At 49.1% G+C, this 25,192-nt stretch overlaps 2 protein-coding genes across 7 annotated transcripts; one reads left to right on the top strand and one right to left on the bottom strand.

Annotated features, from left to right (window-relative positions):
* The first annotated feature begins 538 nt into the window (after positions 1-538).
* Positions 539-14,951, top strand: LOC101074058 (protein 4.1-like). Of its 6 annotated transcripts, XM_029844969.1 has the most exons (21): positions 540-822; positions 2,499-2,806; positions 4,159-4,404; positions 4,615-4,719; positions 4,846-4,888; positions 4,980-5,055; positions 5,192-5,410; positions 5,549-5,636; positions 5,834-5,986; positions 6,072-6,169; positions 6,238-6,413; positions 7,614-7,858; positions 7,985-8,059; positions 8,974-9,021; positions 10,144-10,206; positions 10,481-10,651; positions 11,926-12,054; positions 12,911-13,012; positions 13,886-13,966; positions 14,054-14,163; positions 14,399-14,951. In XM_029844969.1, exons 2-20 carry the CDS (start codon positions 2,504-2,506, stop codon positions 14,150-14,152), a joined length of 2,520 nt encoding a protein of 839 aa, XP_029700829.1. In that variant the 5' UTR covers positions 540-822; positions 2,499-2,503; the 3' UTR covers positions 14,153-14,163; positions 14,399-14,951. The 6 variants fall into 6 exon arrangements, with proteins under 6 accessions (XP_029700832.1, XP_029700831.1, XP_029700829.1 ...); XM_029844972.1 differs by lacking the exon at positions 11,926-12,054 and having other exon boundaries at positions 539-822; XM_011609370.2 differs by lacking the exon at positions 8,974-9,021.
* Positions 14,952-16,181: 1,230 nt separating this feature from the next.
* LOC101074279 (uncharacterized) lies at positions 16,182-23,133 on the bottom strand. The gene is made up of 7 exons (XM_003969246.3): positions 22,869-23,133; positions 22,111-22,260; positions 20,048-20,683; positions 18,586-18,674; positions 18,320-18,520; positions 17,688-17,757; positions 16,182-16,701 (listed from the first exon to the last, which is right to left on the bottom strand). The coding sequence occupies exons 2-7, from the start codon at positions 22,207-22,209 to the stop codon at positions 16,546-16,548; spliced, it is 1,251 nt and encodes a 416-aa protein (XP_003969295.2). The 5' UTR covers positions 22,210-22,260; positions 22,869-23,133; the 3' UTR covers positions 16,182-16,545.
* Positions 23,134-25,192: the final 2,059 nt, after the last annotated feature.

The following is a 25,192-nucleotide window of genomic DNA, read 5'->3' as shown; positions in this document are numbered from 1 at the left end:
CATCTCATCAACTGCTTTACACCCTTTATCATCCGTCTATTCTTTAGTTTATCGGTCAGAAAATGCTGCAATTTTGTGGACGCTTTTCACTGATGGTGAAAACGGATTAATTGATTTTCATGGTATGACAATCCTTGGAAAATAAGAGCGGACATCTGCCATGGATGCTTGGAGGAGCGCTCCCATTGGCTGTGCCTGAAATAAACCTGCTTCATTACAGACATGGCCACGCCTTCTTCCACACGGCCCCGCCCTCCTCCACCTACGACGAGCGGAAGGCAAAACCCAAAGCTATGTCTTACAGGCTGTTTCTTACTGGCTGCGTTCAGCCATTTTGTTCTTTTTACGATACGGTTAATAGAAGTGATTGTAATCATGTATGTGCCGTGGTTAAGAGAAAACATGAATGTTATTGGATGACTGGATGGATGGATGGATGGATGGATGGATGGATGGATGGATGGATGGATGCTGGATGGATGGATGCTGGATGGATGATATCTATCCATCCATCTGTCTATCTGCCTGTTAAGAAAGAAAGAAAGAAAGAAAGAAAGAAAGAAAGAAAGAAAGAAAGAAAGAAAGAAAGAAAGAAAGACTCGACATCGCCACATAGAGTGAGCAGACGCGCGTCTTGCGTCCCTGTCAGACCAGACTGAGGGCACAGAGGCCCCAGGACGGTCCCCGCTGGTACCCAAAGCCAGTATTGTTCCAGCAGCAGCAGCAACAGCAGCAGGAGGAGGAGGCGGAGGAGGAGGATGGTTCTGTCTGTTCTGTAGGGAACGCTGAGCTGCTTTTCTCCTGGATCATCTCAACACAACGGTGAGTGTTTCCACAGCACGCCGATCAAAGAGAATCGACTGGTTTTATCACGCTGGTTTTCACGATCAAAGCCTCTTGAACGATTCAGCGCCAACATGCAGCGCTTTAATACATCTCGGTGGGGACTTTGTTCTGATGAATTTTAGAATGGAACTGCTCTGTAGACAATGCCGGGATTACATAATGGACAGCTTCAGTCAATCAGTGCCCATTTTAGCATCATAGAACCTTATGGGTATCCAAATGTGATTATAACTGACGTGTAAATGCACGAATGGGCCCGTTACTGAAATGCTTCTGTGTACAACTGAGCCTTGATGGCGTCTTTGTGTGGGGACACTGAGTGTTATTGCAGTGGACTCTTGTTTTTCTGCTGAAAAACCATCGCGGAGACTGTTGATTGCTCTCTTCGGCCCTAATATACAACTTATTTCACGCACACTATATTTATTAATAACATAAAAGCAATGTATCCCCGGATCTGCTGGTGCAGGTTCGGGGTTTCCTGGGACAGCTCACATGAGTCCCAACAGATTCTTCCTCAGAAGCTGAGCTCCGTCTCAGTTAGACTGGATAGAGAGAATCCATGAACAGAAGGTTTCGAGTCTTCCACAGCAACCATGAGCACGTCAGCGTGCTCTGATCTGAGCCAGTGCAGCTCTACTGTATGTCCGGGTCATTGTCCTGCTGGGAAGTGATCTTCTGCCACAGTCTTCTAGAGCCTCTAACAGGTTTTCTGGTTGTCCTAAATTTAGCTCCGTCCACTTTCCCATCAATTCTGAGCAGCTTCCATCTCCCTGTTGGAGAAAAGCAGCCCCACAGCATGATGCTGCTCCCACCATGTTCTAGTCTGTACAGTGTTGGGGTTCAAACACATACAGCCTTTTGCATGTAAGCCAGAAAGTTCAATTGGGCCTCTTCTGACAGAGAATCTCTCTCCACCTGTTTGCTGTGTCCTCTTGGGGGCTTGTGAGGAACTACTAACCCTTAGCTATGGCTTTCTTCATGCTACTCCTCCATTCAAGGCAGATTTGTGGAGTCCATGGCCAATAATTGTCCTGAGGACAGATCCTCCCACCTGAGGTGCAGATCTCGACCATAGGTCGCTCACTCTCACTGATGCTGTCCTTTTCCATGGTGTCTGTCCCTTCAGGGCTGTGGTGGCAAACACAAACACCGGCTGCTGGTCTGGTAACACAAAGAAGCGTGTTCATGTAAAACCAGCAGCTGTTTTGGAGCAGAAACAGAAACGCTTTAACATGAGTGAAATGGGATGTGAGCAGAGCCTTGATGAGTAGAGCACTGGTGCTTTGGGTCAGGACCGAGGTGGGAAACCTGTGTAAATGTGTACTGAGGGACAGGGGGGTGACCTGTGGGAGGGTCGGAGGGAGGACAGAGGAGTACATTGGGAAGATGTGTGATCTGGAGCTATTGTTTTTGGTGCCGGTGGGATAATGGTCCATTATAGTGCACCGCCCTTTTTTCTGAATGGTTCTGCAAACCTGGAAATGTATCACATCTACAGTCGCTTGACACAGAAATAACCATCCAAATAAGTTCCAGGCCTGTTCTGGGTCTCCCCCCCCCAGCCAATCAAAAAGTCTCTTTTTCCTCCTAAGTACTAATCCTGCATTTACAGCCTGTAATGTTGACTGTTTCACTCTCTATACATGCAGTTGCCATGACAACAGATGAGGTGGAGAACCACCAGAGGGAACAGAGGCAGCAGGCAGAATCTGACATCGAGACAAGAACAGCGGTGCCCGTGGAGGAACATCTGCAGCCTCGCAGCCGCCACTCTGGCCGCGGCCTCTCCCGCCTCTTCTCGTCCTTACTAAAGCGGCGCTCGCAGTGCGAGAGCGATGCTGGAGACAACAAGGATGAGGAGGAAACTAAAGCCCCCATTGCTGATCCTGAGCCAGAGCTGAGAGCCGAGGGAGAGGCCGCCCAGGATCAGCACTCTGTGAGCAGTGCCGAGGCTCAGGTCAGTGTCTTCAGTCCAATCCTACATCGTCACAGTAAATGAGACAAAAAAGGCTCTGGAGCTGTGGTGCGACAGCAATGGTGCTCCATTAAGTGTGATGTGGAGGGAAAATGAGACACGATGGACACCCAGGACATGTCAACACGCTTCAGTCCAATTCTGCAGGGTCACAGCAGCATCATGTGGTCCAACTGCTGCTGCCTAATTCAGCCCCCGCTCAAGTCTACACACACTTAAGTTGATATATCAGTAGTTCATGTGCCAGTTGGACACGAGCTCGGCTGGAATGGTGAGAAGGGAGGAAACTTGTTTGTGGTGTGTAAAAGTCTGCCACATGACTGCTGCCCCCTCTCTTGGATCCATTAAATTAAATCCATTAAACACTCTTCACTAACGAGTTAAATCAGGAAAATAAGCAGAGCCCACAGTTGCTGGGATGACAGGATGGCCTGCCCCAGCACTGTCCCAGCTCTGTCCTCAGCTCTTTCCTCAACTCAGTTCTCAGGTCTGTCCCAGCTCCGTCCTCAGTTCCGTCCTCAGGTCTGTCCCCAGCTCTGTCCCAGCTCTTTCCTCAACTCTGTTCTCAGGTCTGTCCCAGCTCCGTCCTCAGTTCCGTCCTCAGGTCTGTCCCCAGCTCTGTCCTCAGCTCTGTCCCAGCTCTTTCCTCAACTCTGTTCTCAGGTCTGTCCCAGCTCTGTCCTCAGCTCTGTCCTCAGCTCTGTCCCAGCTCTTTCCTCAACTCTGTTCTCAGGTCTGTCCCAGCTCTGTCCTCAGCTCTGTCCTCAGCTCTGTCCCAGCTCTTTCCTCAACTCAGTTCTCAGGTCTGTCCCAGCTCCGTCCTCAGTTCCGTCCTCAGGTCTGTCCCCAGCTCTGTCCCAGCTCTGTCCCGGCTCTGTCCTCAGCTCTGTCCTCAGCTCTGTCCCAGCTCTTTCCTCAACTCAGTTCTCAGGTCTGTCCCAGCTCTGTCCCGGCTCTTTCCCAGCTCTGTCCTCAGTTCCGTCCTCAGGTCTGTCCCCAGCTCTGTCCCGGCTCTGTCCCAGCTCTGTCCTCAACTCGGTTCTTAGGTCTGTCCCAGCTCTGTCCTCAGCTCTGTCCTCAGGTCTGTCCCAGCTCTGGGTCTGTCCTCAGGTCTATCCCCAGCTCTGTCCTCAGGTCTTCCCTCAGCTCTGTCCTCAGGTCTATCCCCAGCTCTGTCCTCAGGTCTTCCCTTGGCTCTGTCCTCAGGTCTTCCCTTGGCTCTGTCCTCAGGTCTTCCCTTGGCTCTGTCCTCAGGTCTTCCCTTGGCTCTGTCCTCAGGTCAGTCCCCACTTTTGTGGTGAGTGTTTACACCACACTCTTGCTGTGTCTTTCAGGTTGTCCCGGCTGAGAAAAACAACGATAACGCAGGTGAAGCTGAGCAGGGGAATGAGAGCATCAAGGAAAAGGTGGCAGATGAGGAGCAGGAGAAGAAAGAGGAAGAACAGGAGTCTGAAGAGGCCTTTAAAAAAGAGAAGATGACGGAGGAGAAGGTCAAATCTCCCAGAGTCCCTCGTCAACCAAAGACCCTCCAGATCAAAGTTACCCTGCTGGACAACACTCTGTACGAGTGTGAGCTGGACGTAAGAACACCCACATTGTCTTCAGTCACACTCACTAAAGACTTGAGGGAGGCCAGAGTTAGAGCAGGGACGCAGCAGACGTCCCTCTAGAGACGCTACAAAGACACGTCTCAGGACTGTTGCCTCCATTTCATCTTAGCTATGACGTCACTGTCCAGCTTCCATTATTCTGAGTTTCTGTGTATAAATCTGAATATTTGTGTGTGTCAGAAACATTGCAAAGGACTGGAGCTGTTCATCAAGGTGTGTGACCACCTCAACCTGTTGGAGAAAGACTATTATGGGCTGGCAATCTGGGAGACACCCGTCAGAAAGGTGAGCTGTTAGTTACAGAAGGTCCAGTCAAGCACTGATGGAACAGCAGAGCACAGGCACACACACACAAACACACACTACCGTGCATATGTGCACATGTACTGATATCTACATCTGTCTCCTTAGACTTGGATGGACCTCCACAAGGAGATCCGCAGGCAGGTACCAGGTGAAGATGATGACTCGGCGCCTCTCACCAACATATTTACTGGGATTTCGCTCCTCTTCACTTTTCTAATCGCTGCCTTTTCTTTTTCAAGGTGCCATCTGCACTTTTACCTTCAATGTGAAGTTTTACCCAGCAGATCCAGCCCAGCTGTCTGAGGACATCACCAGGTACGTGGACTTTCTGGCATGCAACAGGTGCCACAAGATCAACATCAGTTCAAAGAGGAAGCTCTACCTGTTAGCAATTAGTGTAATCAATTAAACTTCCCGTCCATGTTTCTTGATCCTCGTTTGTGTCCTGCAGGTACTACCTGTGTCTCCAGCTGAGGCAGGACATCTTGCAGGGTCACCTGCCATGCTCCTTCGTCACCCTGGCCCTGCTGGGCTCCTACGCCCTGCAGTCAGAGTTGGGCGAGTATGACCCGGAGGTTCACGGCACTGACTATGCAAAGGACATGAAGATGGCCCATGGTCAGACCAAGGAGCTGGAGGACAAAATGATGGAGCTGCACCAGACCTACAGGTTAGATCATTGCCTCCACCTGGAGTGAAATAACACAATTTAGTTTGGCTTGTTTGTGTTGCTTTTGCTGAACACGTGGCTCAAGTTCCCATTTTCATGTTTTCTTACACTTTGCTGATGTTTCTGCTGTGGATGAAGGTCGATGACGCCGGCCCAAGCAGACCTGATGTTTCTGGAGAACGCCAAGAAATTGTCCATGTACGGCGTGGACCTCCACCCAGCCAAGGTGAGCACGATGGTCCTGTTCTGTGTTTATTAAAGAGAAATGGCTGCATTAATAATGAAATCAACAAAAAAAAGAAAATTCCACAAATGTGGGTTCTGGTTTTTCTTCTTCTAATTTAAAACTTTCAGGTAAAATAAATAATAATGAATAAATCAGCAGTACCTTCTCTAGAAGGCTAATGAAGAACTGTCTGTCAGGATCTGGATGGTGTGGACATCACACTGGGGGTGTGTTCCAGTGGTCTCATGGTCTATAAAGATAAACTGCGGATCAACCGTTTTCCATGGCCCAAAGTCCTCAAGGTTTCTTACAAGCGCAGCAGTTTCTTCATCAAAATAAGACCATCCGAGGTGAGAGGCTTTTCAATCGAAAGACTTCTTCTCATTCTGTAACCAGCTGTGAATGGAACCATGACTGCAGTGTGCTTCCTGTCAGGTGGAGCAGTATGAGAGCGCGATCGGTTTCAAACTGCCTAATTACAAAGCAGCCAAGAAGCTGTGGAAGGTGTGTGTGGAGCATCATGCCTTCTTTAGGTAGGTTACCTCTTCTTTTCACCTCAGTTCACGGCTGAAATTCGAATTGAAAACATGTTTTGGGTCAGGCTGACTGCTACCGAGGCCACAAATACTCCAAAGAAGTTCCTGGCGTTGGGCTCAAAGTTTCGCTACAGCGGTCGCACCCAAGCTCAGACCAGACAGGCGAGTTCTCTGATTGACCGCCCGGCTCCTCTGTTCCAGAGATCTTCCAGCAAAAGGAACACACACAGTCTGGATGGAGGTACATGTTCAGAATCTGTGTGAGTGTGTGTGTGTGTGTGTGTGTGTGTGTGTGTGTTTTTATTTTTTACTAATTTTTGATTGATTTCAATCATTCATTTCTAAGTAAATGTAATTTATGAAGCCTCAGCCATAATAGAACAGGAATCCTGAACTCCCGAGACCAACAAATGGAAGCATGGCTGCCCTCTAACAGCCATAAACCTTGAGCAGAACCCAGCTTAAATGAAAAGGAAATCCAGGTAGCACAAACACGGGTGCACAACGCTCAGTCTGGTGAATCTTGATGTTGATGACGAAGGGATGAAGGGACGTTAGCACCACCTAAATCTCTGCTAAAAGAGCTCATAAGAACAACCTGGTTGGGTCTTTGTGTCATCATACAACACATCACAACCGTCTGGAGGTGGATGAAGTGACACCACTGTACAGCAATAAAAGCCTGACGGAGAGGCTGAGCTGAGCCCAACAGGGACCATGTGGAGAAGGTCTCTGACTTCAGAATTTGGCTCCTGTACTTGGATGATAATCTAACCTGCCAAAAACAGCGCTGCTCAAGAAGGCAAAGCAGCAGCACCTCTCGCCAAAGAGCTGCTGGCATCCTTCTGTAGATTGGCAAGCACATAGCGGGGTGATGCATCCCAGTCTGGTTTGCCAGTCTGGTAGGACGTCACTCTAGATGAGCCTATCTAGAGGGTCGCAGCACTGGAGTCGTACTGGTCCTGCCGCCACAGAAAGGTCAGCAGCATCCCGAAGGGCTCGCTCAGCAACTCAGGGGCCCACCCTCAAGCAGGTGGTGCAGGACAGTAAAAGCCCAAACAGTCTGACGAGCAACACGTGTCCCGGGGCTACTGCACTACTCAGAACGCCTCTTCTCGCCAAAATGTGCAACATTTTAATTTTTTTAACAGTTTCAGTTTGATTGCTTGTCTTGCTGTTTAGAACAGAAGAGCACAAAGATGTTAGCACACATGTACACATGGAGAACTGGGTCAGAACTTCACAAACTAACTGGGTCAGCGTGTTCTAACATTTGAACTTTACATCTCATGGCCACGGTGCTGGGACACTGGTGACGCTGTGAGGGTGTTTTGAAGGTTCAGCAGACAGGCAGCAGTATAGAATAAACTGGTTTAGACCAGCTTGTTTTTTGGGCATCGAGTGTTGGCTGATGACTCTGTCTCTCTTTTCCATGTTGTAGCCATGGTGTCCACTCCCAACAACAGAACCCCCCGTCCTTTCAGTGCCCCCATCATGTCACCCTTGTCACCTGGGGAGCCAGTCCCATCACCAGTGCTCTCCGCCCTGCTGCGCTCGAACCACCGTGACAGCCCCACCCCCAAAGACCCGAGCGGTGGTGACAGGAAGGCAGAAGGCCGGGGGCAGAACCAGCCAGAGTCTGCCAAGGGTCATAACCTCCGACCACAGTCCACCTCAGAGATGAAGGTAATAATGTCTATGGGGGGGAGGGGCCTCACAGAAAGAGGACAAGAGCAAATGAACCACATGTAGTTAAGGTCATGTAAACGAAGGTGTGTGTGTGCGTGCTTGCGTGTGTGTTTGTGCTGGCAGACACTGTCCAGGAGAGAGCGGAGGCACCCCCCCTCTGTGACCACCAGCGCAGGCAAACGAGACAAAAACAGTGAGGTTTGTTTGCATGATGAACAGACATTAATCCCATGATGCAAGTCTGACTACTAGCTCAGACTACTTAGCTCGGGAGCTAGGAAGAGTCCAGAGCTCTGCCCAGTTGCCCTCAGGCAAGGCATTAAAGCGCTTATTGGGTTCAGTGTGCTCACTCTGACGCCTCTCCTCAGTGTTTGGTGACAGCACCTCAGTCTGTCACCTCAGATGAGTCTTGCTATCAGACATGTGGGTAAATGGTTTCAAAGGTGTATTTGGACATCCTGTGGTCACCTGAGCAGTCTCCTGGGACGATCTGGTGCCATCACTGTCCCAGATATGATGGGGCCGAGCCTCTGGGGATCCTGTCAGTCAGGAGAAGGATCTTCGTTCTCCTATCAATGACCTTGCTGGAGCAGCCCGGTTTACTCTGGATCCAGAACTAACCAGTTACAAGCTGAGGAGGACTGGTCCAAGTCCTCTTCTGCCAAGAACCTTCTTCTGGTCCAAGAACCTTGTGGAACTCCGTGACTAACGCCAGTATATAAGAAGGAAACATCATGATCTGAACCAGTTTAATTCCAGTGACCTGCTCCAGGCTCTGTAACAGGATGTTCTGGTTAATTGTATCAAAGGCAGCACTGAGGTCCAGCAGAACCAGCATAGAATCCAGTCCATGATCTTAAGATCTGTGAAGCTCATGTGATGATAGTATGATGACCTCAGTTTCAGACTGTCAGGTACCTGCATTACCAGCACCTACTGAGGGACTTCAGGAATGGAGGGAAGGTTACAAAAGTTCTGCGCCCAGAATGTGACTGCTGACCCAGCAGACTGAGGCCCAAATGTTTTCATTTCCAGTTCAATATGAGTCAACATTGTCAATGTGAACGATGATCTTCTTACGCAGTAACTGTGTTTTTCCTCTGATGGAGCAGCACACTCCTCAGAACAAAGCAAAGATGGAGACGGCCCGAATGAGGAAGGTCTGTGCTCTCATCAGTTCCTCATCTCCAGCTCCGGCATGATTGACACAGAGAGGCCCAGAATGTTGCCTGCACGATTCCCTCATCTTTCTTTGATGTTTGTGTCAAGCTTCACTTGATTCATGGCTACTTTCATCATTGTCACAGCTGCACCTACTAGTCAGCAGAGCTCCCAGGACTTCTGGTGACCAGAGCTCCCAGGACTTCTGGTCACCAGAGCTCCCAGGACTTCTGGTGACCAGAGCTCCCAGGACTTCTGGTCAGCAGAGCTCCCAGGACTTCTGGTCACCAGAGCTCCCAGGACTTCTGGTGACCAGAGCTCCCAGGACTTCTGGTGACCAGAGCTCCCAGGACTTCTGGTCAGTAGAGCTCCCAGGACTTCTGGTCAGTAGAGCTCCCAAGACTTCTGGTCACCAGAGCTACCAGGACTTCTGGTCAGCAGAGCTCCCAGGACTTCTGGTCAGTAGAGCTCCCAGGACTTCTGGTGACCAGAGCTCCCAGGACTTCTGATCAGCAGAGCTCCCAGGACTTCTGGTGACCAGAGCTCCCAGGACTTCTGGTGACCAGAGCTCCCAGGACTTCTGGTCAGCAGAGCTCCCAGGACTTCTGGTGACCAGAGCTCCCAGGACTTCTGATCAGCAGAGCTCCCAGGACTTCTGGTGACCAGAGCTCCCAGGACTTCTGGTCAGCAGAGCTCCCAGGACGTCTGATCAGCAGAGCTCCCAGGACTTCTGGTCAGTAGAGCTCCCAGGACTTCTGGTCACCAGAGCTCCCAGGACTTCTGGTCAGTAGAGCTCCCAGGACTTCTGGTCACCAGAGCTCCCAGGACTTCTGGTCAGTAGAGCTCCCAGGACGTCTGGTCCCGCCTTGTTGACTGTCAGAGTCTCTCAGGTTGCAGCCAGAAACCCAGAAACCCAGATCAGTTTGTACAAAAGTAGAAGATGTAGATCTTGTCCATCCAGCTCTGGTTATGGTGCAGAGGGACACCCTGGAGTCACGCTGCCCCTCCTGTGCACCTCCAGTACTGCAGGGACATTTGCATGTGGAGCATGTTCATCCCTGTTGTTGAGGAAAGTGTTTGGATCGTTGCCCACCAACTCTTCCTGTTTCTATTCTTCACAGAAAAGAGTCAAGAAACTTGAGGGTGAAACCATCTACATCAAACACAGCAATTTAATGTTGGAGGTTGGTGTTCCACTTACTACCTGCAGGACGTTGTCTTCACTTCCTTTCACGCCTTTTTCTACAAACGTCCCAGAACATCAGTGTCTTTGTGGCCTGATTTGTTGATCCCGGTTTGATCCTTTCTCGTCAGCCTGGAACTCAAACTCCAGGCTGAAGTGAAAAAGAATTTTCAGAATCTTGAACATTAACGAGAAGAAGTGAAGTGACGTCAGAATTCATTTCGTTGAAGCGCCTTTGCCAACGTCTGCTTCTTCTTCTGCTGCTGCTGTTAAAGGATCTGGATAAGACCCAGACTGAGACCATCCGACACCATAACAGCATCAGTGAGCTGAAGAGGACCTTCATGGAGTCAGTACCAGAACCTCGGCCCAGTGAGTGGGACAAGCGTCTCACCACCAACTCACCGTTTCGCACAGTGAACATCAACGACCAGCTGCAACCTGCCGTGAGTCCAAAACCACCAAGTCCACACATACACTCGAGTCTCCAACCAAGCAGGAGGCATTAGTAGTAGTAATAATAATGTTATTATTGTTATTATTGTTGTTGTTATCATTATCTTGTCACAACAACCAACAGCTGTGGTTCCTCTGAGCAGTTGTCTGGAACTCTGACTATGATCAGCCCACAAAACAGGAGAAGCGTGTCAGAAGATACTAAAGAGTCTTTAGATCATTTCCTCAGAAATGTCCGTTCTCAGGACCAGTGGAGGAAGATCAGGTCTGTGAGGCCAGGAGGAATATCAGGGAGAACCAGTCAGAACCCGATTTGATCTCAGACCTCCAGGAAGATCTGGCAGACTGTGGAGTTGGGCTTCACTGTTCAACTGTTACACCTGCACAGATCTGACCTTCACAGAAGAGTCATTAGAGGAAACCATCTCCTGCATCCTCAACACAACAATCAGCCTGAGAAGTTTGATAAAGAACATCCAGACAAGTCTGATGGGCTTTAGAGACCAGTGTTGTGGAACCAGGAGGTTCTCCTAGAACTCTTTGGCTGCTGTGAGCAAAGGAACACAGAATCTGGTGAGATGAACATCTGTCCAGCTGTGAGATGGGGAGGGTCCATCATGCTTCGTGGCAACATCTCACAGATAGAATGATTGAGGAAGAATGATTCAATGAAACTCCAACAAACTGGAAGAAAGCAGAAGATCAGCCGTAAAAAAAGTGGAAGAAGAAAAGAAGACGGCTTCTGTGGATGGTGATGATCCTAAACACACCTCAGATCCACCTTGGACCATCTCCAGAGGCTCCAGCTGAAGGTTTCTTGAAGGTCCTCACAATCTTCTGACCTCAACATCACTGGAATCCGTGGACAGACTCCTGAGGAGCTGCAAACATCAGAGTCCCTGGAGCTTCCTGTCTAAACTGCTCTGTCAGTCTGTCCATCACCATAGCAACACAGAGGCGTTGTCTTTGATGAGGTGTACTGATGATGCAACGGCGAGGTTGGAAGCCGCTGGTCGAGACGGGCAGGAACAGGTGATGGCATTGGAACACTGCCAACCAAAGACAGGCGTGGGAGGGGCGGGGGTGTAGGTGATGGTCCGGTAGAGAGTCCGATGGGAGTGAACGGGGGGGCAGCCCCGCCCAGCCTGGAGATGGACAAACAGGCACAGAAGGGAGGGGGAGAGGGGAACACTGGGGAGAACTTTCATGCTGAGGAGCATTTTTGTCCTGAGAAGCTGACTAATGGTTGCTCTGTTCCCTCCAGTCTCCGGTGCTAAAAACGCAGACAATCACCATCTCAGATGTAACAAACTCTCTGAGAGGGATGGTCGCCTATAGAGACACCCCCCTGTGTCACTCTGAGACCAAGACCATCACCTACGAGTCAGCACAGGTGAGGAGCACATCCAGAAGACTCAACACGCCTCTAGACTAAACCTTGATCTTCTCTGATCACAACCTGGTCCAACCTGTCTCCCGCACGAGGCTCCGAATTTGTGGCTATTGACAAGATTTGCTATTAAAAACAGGAAATATACAGTTTAGCAGTCTTGGCTGAATGTGTGTGACCTTGTGAGTATATTTTCCTGCTTTTCTTTTTTTAAAGCAACAATTAAGGAGTGATTCGAACATGATAACGACAGGAAAGAAAATGAAAACAAAAAATAATCTGAGCCTTTTTGGTGTTTTGACGGCAGCCTTGAACTGAAGCGTCAGGCGATGTTTCTGAGCTGAAGCAGAGCAGCTAACTGGCCCTCATGGTGGAGGTCTTTTTGGCATTATTGCATGTTTTTAGAGAGCAGATGGAGATATAGATATTAATTTTCAGTACGAACCATCAGTGTGCTTCTGTTTCAAGTTAAATGGGATGTAGATGCTAGCCTAGCCGCAGCAGGAACTGACTCAGGTGGGGGGACCTTCCTGCTGAGGGTGGGCCGGCTGGAGGAGGAGATAGGGCACCAAAGGAAGCTGCTCAGTGAATCAAGCATGTTCTCCATAGTAGAACTAGCCTGAGACGGTCCTGCGCTACCCTTGAGCATTAGCATCACGACTGTAGCCACTGAACAATTAGATGTTTTAAGGTCTTTCAGAATTTGTCTCCTCAACTTCCCGAAGTGGTCCTCCAAGACAACGTTGCTGCTAACATGCACTTTGTAAATGTAGCAGAATTCCTCTCAGTCTCTGTTGTACCTGTCACACGTGCAGTGGTCCGTTCTGTGAAATCATTTGAGATGTTGTGTCTCTCACAGCCTGTGGACGGCCCAGTAGAGAAGGATTCTGGAGTGCTGTTGAGTGCACAGACCATCACATCTGAGACCGTCAGCACCACCACCACTACCCAGATTACCAAGGTCTGCTCAGTGTTCATGTTTACCATGAAAACCTCATGGTCAGGCCAACAGAAACAGGCAGACAGGCAGACAGGCAGACAGCCGATGCAGGTTAGCAGCAATGCTGAGGTCCTGTTAGAGTTCAGCTCAGTTTATAGGAGTCAGTGATAGTTAATGCTAATAACAGTGATATTAATTATGCTTCCAGTCCACCCTCAGATAAAATCCCTTTACATAAATGGAGACGTGCACATCTTCTTTTTCCCCCTGAGGGTCTTTGAGGCAGATGGTTCTTGTCCAATGATGTTGTAACTTGACTCTTCTTGTCAGCATGGTCATGGTGCTAGTGTTGTGGTTGTTCGGTGTTTGTTCTGGTTGAAAACTAAATCCAAATGGGGGTGGGGGCATACCTTGGTAGCTACCTTTATGTAGCTACTAGGGTCACGGAGAACATGCATGACGTCGTGTAGAAGGTAAATAAAACCTTGTCTGGAATAGTTTTGGAGCAAATGCCGCCGAATGTAGCAGATCAAAGTCATCTGCTTTTATTTACATTTTACACATCCCAACGTCTTTAAATCCCATTAGGACACAGTTAGTGATCAGTAATGCACCAGAAGCTCCTTTCGACTCGTGCCGCTCGTGGGCCAGCGTTCCATCCAAGTTTTCTCTAGAATCTTGAAAGGATGGCGAGCTCTGGCCTGGATCCTCCTTTAGCTGTTAGCACTGGTGACCCCGTCGGCAGATTAAAGTCAGAGGAGGCGGGTGACAGAGGCGGCAGCTTCTGGGGTCACAGCAGATCTCTGCTTCAGCGTGTTCTTCACGTCTGAATGGACTTCTTGTGGAGGTGCATCCTTCCTGGGGCTGATCCTCATGTGTGACCTTCCTCTGCAGACGGTGAAAGGAGGAATCTCGGAGACACGGATTGAGAAGAGAATCGTCATAACTGGAGACACGGAAATAGATCATGACAAGGTAAAAAGGCTGCTGCTTCTTCTTCTCCTTCTTCTTTTGTCCTCAGCCCTGAAGGTGCAGCTGCCACTCTTTCATTCTCTCCTCCAGGCTTTGGCTCAGGCCATCAAGGAGGCCAAAGAGCAGCATCCAGACATGTCTGTCACCAAAGTGGTGGTGCACCAGGAAACGGAGATCACTCCAGATTGAGGGGTGAAGGGGTGAGTCCATGAACACATTCACTGCCTCCCCCTCCACAAGGCTGCTCAGATCAAAACACCTGCACTTTCATTCCTTTTCCTTCTTTTGCTCCTTTTGGGAGGAGCTCTGTAAATGTTGGAATAATTGTGTTCCTCCGCCAGAATTATTGCTGCTGTATTGAGGAGTTTTAGGGAATATCAGAGGGAGACCTGAGACCTGATCAATCTGCAATAATCTTCTGTCCCCTGTTTCCAGTTGGCCCAGTCCTCCAGTCAGTGTTCCCACTCCCACCATCCCAGCTAAACCAGCAGACAGAACTGGAGACATGGAGCGTTTTGACCTTCACCTCCATTTTGTGGAGGATCCTTGCCTGAAGCTGGACTGAAACTCCACAAGCTTTTTTAAGGACACGAAGAACACCAGAATATCCACGTTTTCTGTAGATTTTATGAAAAACCTAAATATCAAGGGCATTTGGTCTTTATTCTACCACTTTATTTTTCTACAGTCTTTCTCACCATCATGTAGAATTGCTTGATGATTAGATGGTGAACAGTTGTTTTTGTATGGAATTAATATTCATGATAGCTGATTATGACGTTATTCAGACATATTAAGGTGTTCCAAACTACATTTATGAGGGAATGTTTTCCCTTTTGTTTGTTTTTAATGTATATAAAATGTTAAGTTTGTCATTGTGTTTATGCTTAAAATGGTGTGTTCAGTCATACTGGAATGTGATGGTCTTACTGGTGTACTTGCCTGTGTCATCAGAATAAAATCACCTTTTTCATCTTTTTCTCCGTGAGCTGACGTTTACGTTCATTATTATTTACTCATCTTCATCATCCTCCTCCTCCCTCCTCTCATGTTCCTGTTTCACACTGTTTCACTCATCAGATTATTTATCATGGTAAAATTAAAAGTGGAGGAGAGGAGGGGAAAGGAGAGGAGGAAAGGAGAGGATAAGAGAGGAGAGGAGGAAAGGAGAGGATAAGAGAGGAGAGGAGGAAAGGAGAGGACAAGAGAGGAGGGAAGAGGAGAGGAAAGGAGAGGAGGGGAGAGGAGAAGAGGACAAGAGAGGAGGAAAGGAGAGGAGGGAAGAGAGGACAAGAGAGAAGGAGAGGACAAGAGAGGAGGGGAGAGGAGAGGACATGAGAGGAGGAAAGGAGAGGAGGGAAGAGGAGAGGACAAGAGAGGAGAGGACAAGAGAGGAGGAAAGGAGAGGACAAGAGAGGAGGGGAGAGGAGAGGACAAGAGAGGAGAGGAGGAGAAGAGAGGACAAGAGAGGAGGAAAGGAGAGGACAAGAGAGGAGGGGAGAGGACAAGAGGGGAGGGGAGAGGAGAAGAGGAGGGGAGAGGAGAGGAGAGGACAAGAGGGGAGGAAAGGAGAGGAGGGAAGAGGATGAGAGAGGAAAGGAGAGGACAAGAGAGGAGGGGAGAGGAGAGGACAAGAGAGGAGGAAAGGAGAGGAGGGGAGAGGACAAGAGAGGAGAGGAGAGGACAAGAGAGGAGGAAAGGAGAGGACAAGAGAGGAGAAGAGGAGAGGAGGAGAGGACAAGAGAGGAGGAAAGGAGAGGACAAGAGAGGAGGGGAGAGGAGAGGAGGGGAGAGGAGGAAAGGAGAGGACAAGAGAGGAGGGGAGGAGAGGAACAATTTAATTGGGCTTCATTGTTTTTCACTCGATTAAAGAAGAAACATGAGTGAAGCTTTTCCACGTGAGTGTTTCGAGGCCTGAGAGCAACGATCAACAGAGACAAGTTTCAATGACCAAAGTTCCCAGAGTAACCTCCTCTGACGTCCAGTCAGAGGAGGAAGATGTCGACGCGTTAGAGCAGCAGAAATGCTCTGAACGGCAACATCAAAGGATTAAAGAAAACACCCAACGAAGGGATTCCCGAGCACGAGGCCACGGCGTGCACGTGGTCGGCTGATTTATCGATTATTGCTGAAGATGATGATGAAGAGGACGACGGCTGACTGTGAAGCCTGTAGAAACTGAGCGAGCACGCACACCCCTGTGGAAATGACGACAACATTTAACCCAAACAGCTTTATTTCAGACAGCAAGATCCAGGTCTTTGTCCTACGTAGGTTACAGTGCGTAAGGCTGCTGGGAATGCTGGGAAGAGCTGGTTAGCAGCTGAAAACCATCCGGAACGCCGAACATTTCACCAAAAAAGCAGCATTTACCATGCAGGCGCGACATTAGAGCTAGAGTTCCTTTTTTGTGAGTTTGACAAGCTGTAAACTGAAAAACAAGTTAAAAGGTTTGAATCCTTCCCGGTTTATCTCCCAGGTTTCCAGTCAAGGACCAAATACAGAGCAACAGAACAGCCTGGAGCGGGTCACGAGGAAGGACGTGGACAGCGAACCAGGAAGCCACGGAGAGGAAAGTCTAATCAGTCCTGCTGAGGGGTTCTCGCCTGTCGGAGTGAGGTCAGCAGGAGGGGCAGCAGGTTCAGAGCCGGCCGCTGCTCTTGAAGCCCGAGCGCCACCAGAGTCTTGGCCAGGAGCGAAGTGACCCTGGACAGGATGGGGGGCTGACTTGGCATCATCTGGAAGACACCAAGGACCTGCTGCTGATTATCTGCTTCAGCTGGGACTGAAGGTAGCAGCCATACCTACCGACGGCCTTCACGACCTGATTAGAACTCATTTGTCTCCTTAACCGCTTGGTCCCTTTTCGGGGGGGTGGTGAGGGGACACACGCGGGCGGGGGCAGCTCCACCCCTGGATGTCATTCATCACGGGGCTCTTTGGGGGCATTTGTGGGTTCGGTACCTTGCTGATTATAACTAAAATTGGTAAATAAGGAGATAAATGCTCACCACTGTTAGCAACAGTAGCATCGCATATGCTATATTGAAGGAAAGTGCTACTCCAACTTGGGTGACTGATTTAGTACCGGTACCAGAACCTTTGAAGACTCTGCTAAAGACCCTGGAGTCTTTGGGGTTCTACTGTAACTGAGGCCGAGGTCACCAAACTGGCTGGCAGTTCCATTCAGGGCTCGGACTGTTACAGGCACTGCACGGACCACCAAGATGGTGCACCTGGAGAGGCGGTGCTTCGTTCCCAGAAAGAGGAGCAGACGGGATGTTCCACATATAGATGGATCATCCACCCACATCTCTCTGAGAAAATCTATGAGTGCTCAAGTTCTTCTGTTAAATTAAAGATCAATTCCAAAACTAAATAAAAACAACATAATCCTGGACATGGAACACCAAACCAGCCCCTCATGCTTTTAGAAATCTGGCAGTTAATTCACCAGGTTGGACTCAAATAACCTCAAGATAAGCCTGGATGGTGCTGAAGGGAGTACTGGGGGGGTACTGGGGGGGTACTGGAGGGGGCCTCTGACTCAGTCTTTAAGGTTTAGAAGGCCTAAGCTAAAAAAAGGCTTTGGGGTAATTTTTCTGCTTGATGCAAGCATGTGCTCATGCATGTGCCCCTGTGGGGACAGTAACAGTAGCACCACTGCTGTGTCAGAGGTCATTATAAAGTCCCCGTCCATCCTCTAAAACGGTCACCAACTCACCTTTTCAACTCTGTGACAGTGAATGAGTCCATCTTCTCCCAGGTAAAAGGTGGAGAAGGCGTCTGAGGTCCTACAGAACACAACACTAGTTAATGTTGTCCTCTGCTGTCAGCAGGACACGGACAGAACCACAGCCGACCGGAGGGCAGCACCAGCCAGGACATTAGAACCCTTTACTAACCAACGTTGATTCTTATTAATAGTTAAAAATTAGAGCCGGAGATCTGAAAGTGCACCTCTCAGGCTGAAGGAAGGAAAGTTGATGGAGGTTTATTGGCATGAACTGCAGGTTGTCTCCAGTCTTACAAGCTCCAAACGGACTAAACTAGCTCTGCAGAAGCCCAGCGTCCAGGCCTGGACAAACCAGGACGAACCAGGACAACTGGTCTTCGAGGTTCACATGTTCTAACACATTTTAGGAGAAGCTGAGCTTCTTTGGCTGTTTGACAGACTCATCTATGCTCCTCCCCTCGCTCAGGCTCACGAGCTGTGGCTCCTTAACCCGTGGAAGAGTTTCGTAGCATTTGTGTAGCATTCATGTAGCATTTGTGAAGCCTTTGTGTAGCCACGTAGCATTCGTTTGGAAGACAAACACATGTCAAATCGCAGGTTGTGATGATGCTGCGCGATACCTGTACAGCTGAGATTTGTCCTTGTAGTAGAAGCGCAGCAGCACAGAGTGAAATGGAAGACCTTTGACCCTCCAGCGGGCCTTGATGGTCCCGTCCTCCATGTGCTTGGTGAGCTTCAGAACCTCCAACCGAACCTCAGCGTAATAACACAAAGACAGAAGGCGCCAAAGGGAGAGGAAGAGCTGGTACCGCACACGTCCTCTGTGAAAACAGGCGGATTAGCCCCCGCCATAAAAACAGGCTCGCATCGCCCCCCCCCCCTTTACCTGGTCTTCATATTTAAGGGTCCATTGATGAATTCCAGATCTGCTGAATACATCGAGTAATCATGGTTCTTCTGGAAGAAACGCGGAAGCTGCAGAGAGAGCAGACAGAAAAGGGCTGAAAACTTTCTGAAATAAGTCACATTTGGGAGATTTGGGACCTGATTGTTCCCCTCCTCACACCCCCTTCTTCCCTTCACCTGAACTGGTCAGAAAGTGGAGCTCACATCTACATTCACGACACAGACTGACGACACAGCTGCTCTTGTGGAGAACCTCAGTGATGCCCCCCTCCCCACTACACACGTTTATGGCTTTATAACCTCAAGGAGAAGATGAGCAGAGTCCACTTCCAGAGGGAGCTCAGATCCTTGACCAGTCGGCTGTGACCAGCGCTCTTTACTGGGGGAGCAGCACTGGGCGGCAAGATAAGAGACGGAAAGACATGAAGAAGGCCAGCTGCAATCTGGAGAAGAGGACACCCTCCTGGAGGACACCTTCCTGGAGGACACCTTCCTGGAGGACAACCTCCTGGAGGACACCCTCCTGGAGGACAACCTCCTGGAGGACACCTTCCTGGAGGACAACCTCCTGGAGGACAACCTCCTGGAGGACAACCTCCTGGAGGACACCCTCCTGGAGGACAACCTCCTGGAGGACACCTTCCTGGAGGACACCCTCCTGGAGGACAACCTCCTGGAGGACACCTTCCTGGAGGACACCCTCCTGGAGGACACCTTCCTGGAGGACACCCTCCTGGAGGACACCTTCCTGGAGGACACCTTCCTGGAGGACAACCTCCTGGAGGACAACCTCCTGGAGGACACCTTCCTGGAGGACAACCTCGATCACCTCCACCCACCACCCACCCATCCATCATCCACCCATGATGACAACAAGCAGCCATCCCAACTGGCCCAGTCCACTGCAGCAACGCCACCAAACCAATCCACATGTTGGCCTGGTATTTTAGACATCTTTGTTTATTTAAAAAGGATGCACATTCCAATGGAACTCATTCACATGGCTATTTAGTGCTTGATTCACTTCCTTTCAATAACAATGAAAGGTGCAGCAGCGTTCTCATGCTCACTAAGCTGTGGCACCGTTATAAAGTCTATATTACCAGTGCTGACCTCTGTGCAAAGTATCACTACCTTTTTGCCTTTTGTACTTGTAACTCAAGGCCGGTAACTTCCTGTCACCAGCAGGTGGCGCTGTAAGTATGAGTCAATAGTGGAGCATCGATCTGTTCATTGTTCATTTTAAAAACTTGACCGCAACTCAGGGGCAAAAAATATGTTTGGGATTATCAGTGTGTGTAATAAATGCATGAGTTTCACTGCTAATGACTGAAGGAAACAACTTTTGCGGGCGATATTCTCGTGATATTCTCTTAGTGAGATGGAGATAGTATAGAAACACCTATAGAAACATAGGACACATTCCTGATAGCCATTCTTACCTCCGTCCTCAGTCTTTCGTACATCAGGGCCAGTTTCTCCTCCCGTTTACCATCTTCTTCTACGTCGCTCTGAACAGTCTCCGTATGGCTACACAAAGCTGCTCTAGACTGTTGAGGAACAGCTAAATGCTTGTTCTCCGCTCCGGTTTGCGTAGCGGTTCTCCGGCTCAGTGCAGGCTCTCTGCCCAAGCAATGAAAGCAGTAAAAGTGGGAACCACTGGTGAAAGGAGCAGGACAGCTCTCTCCTTCAAACAGGCTTCTGAAGCAACTGTGTTGTCTCTTGATAACACCAACGCTGATATCATCTGGTCTCCTGCCGTCCACTGTGGTCAGTGGAAAGCAGAACTCGGAGGAGACGGGGACCCCGAGGAGATCCCCAAGTTTCGCATCCCAGCACACCGGGACCTCCAACACTGTCTGTAGACTGTCCACTTCACCTTGGGGCACTAGTTCACACAGACTGATGGAGTCCTCCCAATGGCCCGTCCCCTCGCAATGAGGTCGTACAGCAGGATGAAGCGGGTGGGACAGCGTCAGCTGCTTAGTGTTGTGGTATCTCAGGCTGTTTGGTGGCGCCACGGCCCACGATGCACAAACCATGGCACGTGTCTCATAGATCAACTGCCAGTTAAATGCCTGCAGAGGAAATGAATGAAAAGCCCCATGACAATTAAAAATGATTAAGAATAAACACATTCACAATACATGAACTTTATCACATCACTTTATTGGCATGTCCCACCCTCATCCTCATCTTGTGGGTACTGTACAATAGCGAATTCAATTTGTGTTAAGGAGATTACATCCGCATCAAAATCTATCATCCATCTAACCATGTTGCTCAATTAGCATCAATAATTTAGCAAATGAGCTTTCTGTCTACAAAGGAGTTTGCAGTACTCGGATTGGGGTGGAGTCAGGTCACCGTTAGGTGACGAGTTGCAATTTTTCACGTTGTTGTTGGGCCACATGGGTTGACCTTTTACACCACACCACGGCAATCCACAAACAAGTTAGCCAGCGAGGTAGCAGCCAAGAGCAGCGACGGACAGGCTAATGCATCAATACTGTTTGTGTGTTATGCTTCTGAAGCACCGTGAGCCACCATTAGCGCTCTGTTAATGGTTCAAGAGGCGTGTCAAGGAAGCATCCATGTTGTTGGAAAAACCACCATCCAACAGAGGTGGAGGCTGAGGCACTTCCTATCACCCACATACTAGCAGTCCGCCACTCTTTCTGCCAACAATCCGAAAGTTCACACCATTTCATGAGCCCTGGTGATTCACCACCATGTGACCCAGGAGACAAAGGGGAAGCACCCACACTGTGAACAACCCTGCCAACGTCCCTGCCAACGACTCTCAGATGAGCACCCAGATCACTAGCATGGTCCACAAGGGCTGTATGTTCCAGCTCTGCCCTCAGCGAGCTTAGAACTGGAGAGAAACCGAAACACTGCGATGGATAACTACGACCTGGATGATTGAGAATCCTCACAGATATCAAAGAGGAGCTTTTCCTTGCCATCGTTGCTTGTTGGGGGTCAGGGCCGGGGGCAATTTTGATGCTCACTCTGCTAACTTGCTCTAGGGCAATATGCAGGGGTCCAGAAGTGAACAGGCCCTCTGTAAAGAGTGGATGTGTGTCCCATGGAGGGGACCGACTGTTCGGAGACTGCTGCCTCTCTACTGGTACAAATGAGCTAGCTTCCAGTGACTCCCTGCAGCTTAAATCAGGAATGAGCAGCCAATGATAGCAATCTTGCTATTATGGTGAAGAGTTACGGAAAGGTTCCCAAATAAAATACTGGAAAACCGTCCAGTTGACCCTTGGTTAGACGTTAATAGACTCCTCTGAGCTGGAGGAATGAGGATCTACATGAGTCAGTCAGGCTGAATAGAGAAGGCTCTCACTTCCCCTGATGGTGTCTTGCTTTCCTTTAAGTTGCATCTAGTCTTCAACAACAGAGCAGCTTCATCTGATAAACAACCACCAGCTTTCATTAAAAAGATAAAACCAGTTTGATGTTGGAGGGGAAAAAAAAACAGACCGTTTGCACTCACCTGGCTCAGAATCCAGCTCTTAGTTTTGACTGATTGCCTTCTGGCAGGGCAGCAAACAGACGTCACCCTGAAGGTGAAGCCCCACCTGCTCACAGCCATTCACCACAGGGGTCAGGGGTCAAGGCACCCCGGTCACCAGCAGACCATCACCTAAAATAAGGACAGGACATGAACAAAGTCAGCAAAGTTTCATGTTTAACAGTTCAGCATGTGTCGAAGCACCAACAGCGACTGGTGAGACCTGTCCATGCAGTGGCGGGAGACAGACGGTGAGAGAGAGACAGCAAGAGAGTGAGACAGGCAAGAGACAGGGGGAGATAGCAGAAGACAGGTCGGCAGAGATAGAGGTAGACAGGTAAGCTGAGAGAGAGAGAGGAAGTGAGACAGGGAAGGAGATTGTCAGACAGGTAGGCGGAGACAGAGAGACACTGAGAGAGAAAGATAAGCAAAGACAGGGACAGACAGACAATCTTACTGATGTGCATGATTTAGCTGCTGTGCTACACTATGCTAAGTGCCACTTTAGCCCAACATTGAGCCATTTCACGGAGGCCGATGATTTAGAATCACTAAAATCATTTCTGCAGCAGTTACAGATTTGTTACTCATCTGCATTCGTGACCGTAATTCTGTAGTCGTGTAGGCATTATTTCAACTCGAGACAGTTACACTGGTGTATTCAGCTGTCAGTTTATACCTTGGCTTCGCCGACAGCCTGAATCCCAAATGTAAACCAGCCTCATTGAACTCGCACTAACCTCAAAGACGATGCGGATCCTTGTCTCAGGTCAGCTGTGGTGGTCGGTAAAGTGGTCTTCGCGTGGTAAAGATGGTCTCCTGAGATGAACTCACAGCTCTCGCCTCAGCAGATCACTAAAACGCAACGTGGAACGCGCCAGTAATGACAATATTTACAATACTAATAAAACTAGTAATAATTATTTTCGTCCTCGTCGTCCTTCTCCTCCGCCTGCCGTTACTTCTTCTTCGTTGGTGCTTAGAGCTGCAGGCTGGGACGCAGCAGCGCCACGACCTGGCCGGGAGTGGTACCGCTGCCGTTGACGCAACACTTATAGTTCTATTGATCAGCTTGTAACTGGGAATTGAGCAAATAATTCCATCCCACCTCACACAAATGTTGATTTTAAGGAGAGGTTTACCCTGGACTGCCTAACCCAGACCTGTCTCAAGTTAACCTTCAAACCAAGTCTGAGCCCTCAAACAAGCAGGAGTTTGGAGGATCTGACAAAATTTCATTTAATTTTTGAGGGTTAGATTCGGTAGAAGCGGATGTTGCTAGTTGCAGATTATGGCCTATCGATTGGGTAGTCAAGGTGCTTCAGGAGTGCTCCGAGTTGTCTTAATTTAACAAAGGTTGTTGCTGGGTAGAGATCTGAATCCTCAAAGGACCGTGTGTTGAATATGGCTGAATTCACCTGATTAACAGCGTCCAGGATTCGCTGGCAGGGTTCTGAAAGTTTTATTGACAACTCAGAAGATGAGAAAATCCTAAGGACAAGCCGACAGAACAGGGCATAGGTTCTACAGTATAAGGAGATATCTTTTTGATCAAAGCACCCTGGCTTTCAGCCTTGAAAGATCCAAAAGCCATCACATTCTTCCAGTGTTGGCATTATCTTTTCACCTTTGCGAAGGTCGGAAATCCCATTTAAGTGGGCCAGAGTGCCCAGTAAGAGATTTGTTTTGCTGAAGTCCTCTCGTCTTCATCTTTAAAAAGTCAGCTGGACGTTCCCTCAAGAGGCTTTTCTCCTCTGACTGACTGGTGGGAACCCTGATGGTTTTGGTTTGGTCATCGGTGGTCATTGGCATTATTGAAGGGGTGCATTGTTAGGTGGGAGTGATTGTGAAACATTCTGGGGGGGTTGGGGGTCCAGAACTAACAACTGGTGTCATCCTCTCTGTTCGGTGATGGACTTTATAAAAGATGCTTGTTTTACTCTTTCTGGTGTGGGGGTGCTGCAGGTTCTCCGGTCCAGGTTCAGCAACATCATTGGCCCAAAGAATGAGGTCGGACTACCTAAAGATCCTGCATGACCAGGTTCCTCCATCAGTGGAGGTCTTCTTCCCTGATGATACAGGCAAGATGACAATTCCAGGATTCCTGGGCTCAGATAGTGAGAGGGGTTCAGGGATGATGAGACATCATTTCACAGAGGGATGGGCCACCAGAGTCCAGACCTCACCGAGCTTCTCAACAGCCTGCCAGCCTAACCCTAACCCTAACCCTAACCCTGCCAGTGTGTGGAATGGTTTGGGCCTCTTCAGGAGGAGTTCGTAGAGACTTTATTGCTTCTCTACATTACAGAAACATGTTTTCCTTCCATGGAGGCAGCTGTAGTTCTGGCCCGCATATGTGCATGAGACAAGATTCATCCTGCCGTAGTTGGACTGTAGTTTATACATGTTAGCAATGATGCACACCATCATAAATCAATAACTAAACACAGCCGGCCTCTGGTCATGAACTGCTGAGGTACAACACAAACCAGATCCAAGTTGTTTCTTACAGACGTTTATTGTTGAAATCGAAGGAACAAGTCACATGAAAGCAGAGGATGTGCTCACATCAAAGAACTCAGACGGTGTGAGCATTCTTTTAAAATGAAACAACAACAAAAATCAACAACTACACAACAACTACGTCCCCCACCAGCAAGATGGCTGACCTCGCTGTCCACCTCACAGACCTGATCCCCGCAACGGATTCAGAAGAGGTTGCTAAGGTGGATCAAAAGTAATAAACGTACAGCAATTAAGCTCACCTGAGTAGCACCTGAACTGGCTGGCCCCATCTTCTGTGGTCCAGACGGCACAAGATGAAGCCCACATGGAGACTCTACTGGCTACCAAAAGGTTCAGGACAGCCAGCAAATGAGAAAGAAAAAGGGAAAAGGACAACAAAACAGAAGAGCAGTATAGGATGGAAAATAAACAGGTCAACGAAATGATGGAAGGAAATGAGGATAATAATGGGGGGGGAAAGGTGTTTTTCTGCAGTTTATCGTTATCCTACAGCGGTCGGCACGTCTGTTCGGGGAAAAAAAGCAATCCCAGCTGCTCG

This window comes from Takifugu rubripes, chromosome 12 (genome assembly GCF_901000725.2).
Source record: "Takifugu rubripes chromosome 12, fTakRub1.2, whole genome shotgun sequence".
Lineage (NCBI taxonomy): Eukaryota > Metazoa > Chordata > Actinopteri > Tetraodontiformes > Tetraodontidae > Takifugu > Takifugu rubripes.
Note: the sequence above shows the minus strand (reverse complement) of the source record. Positions and strands in the feature narration are given on the sequence as shown.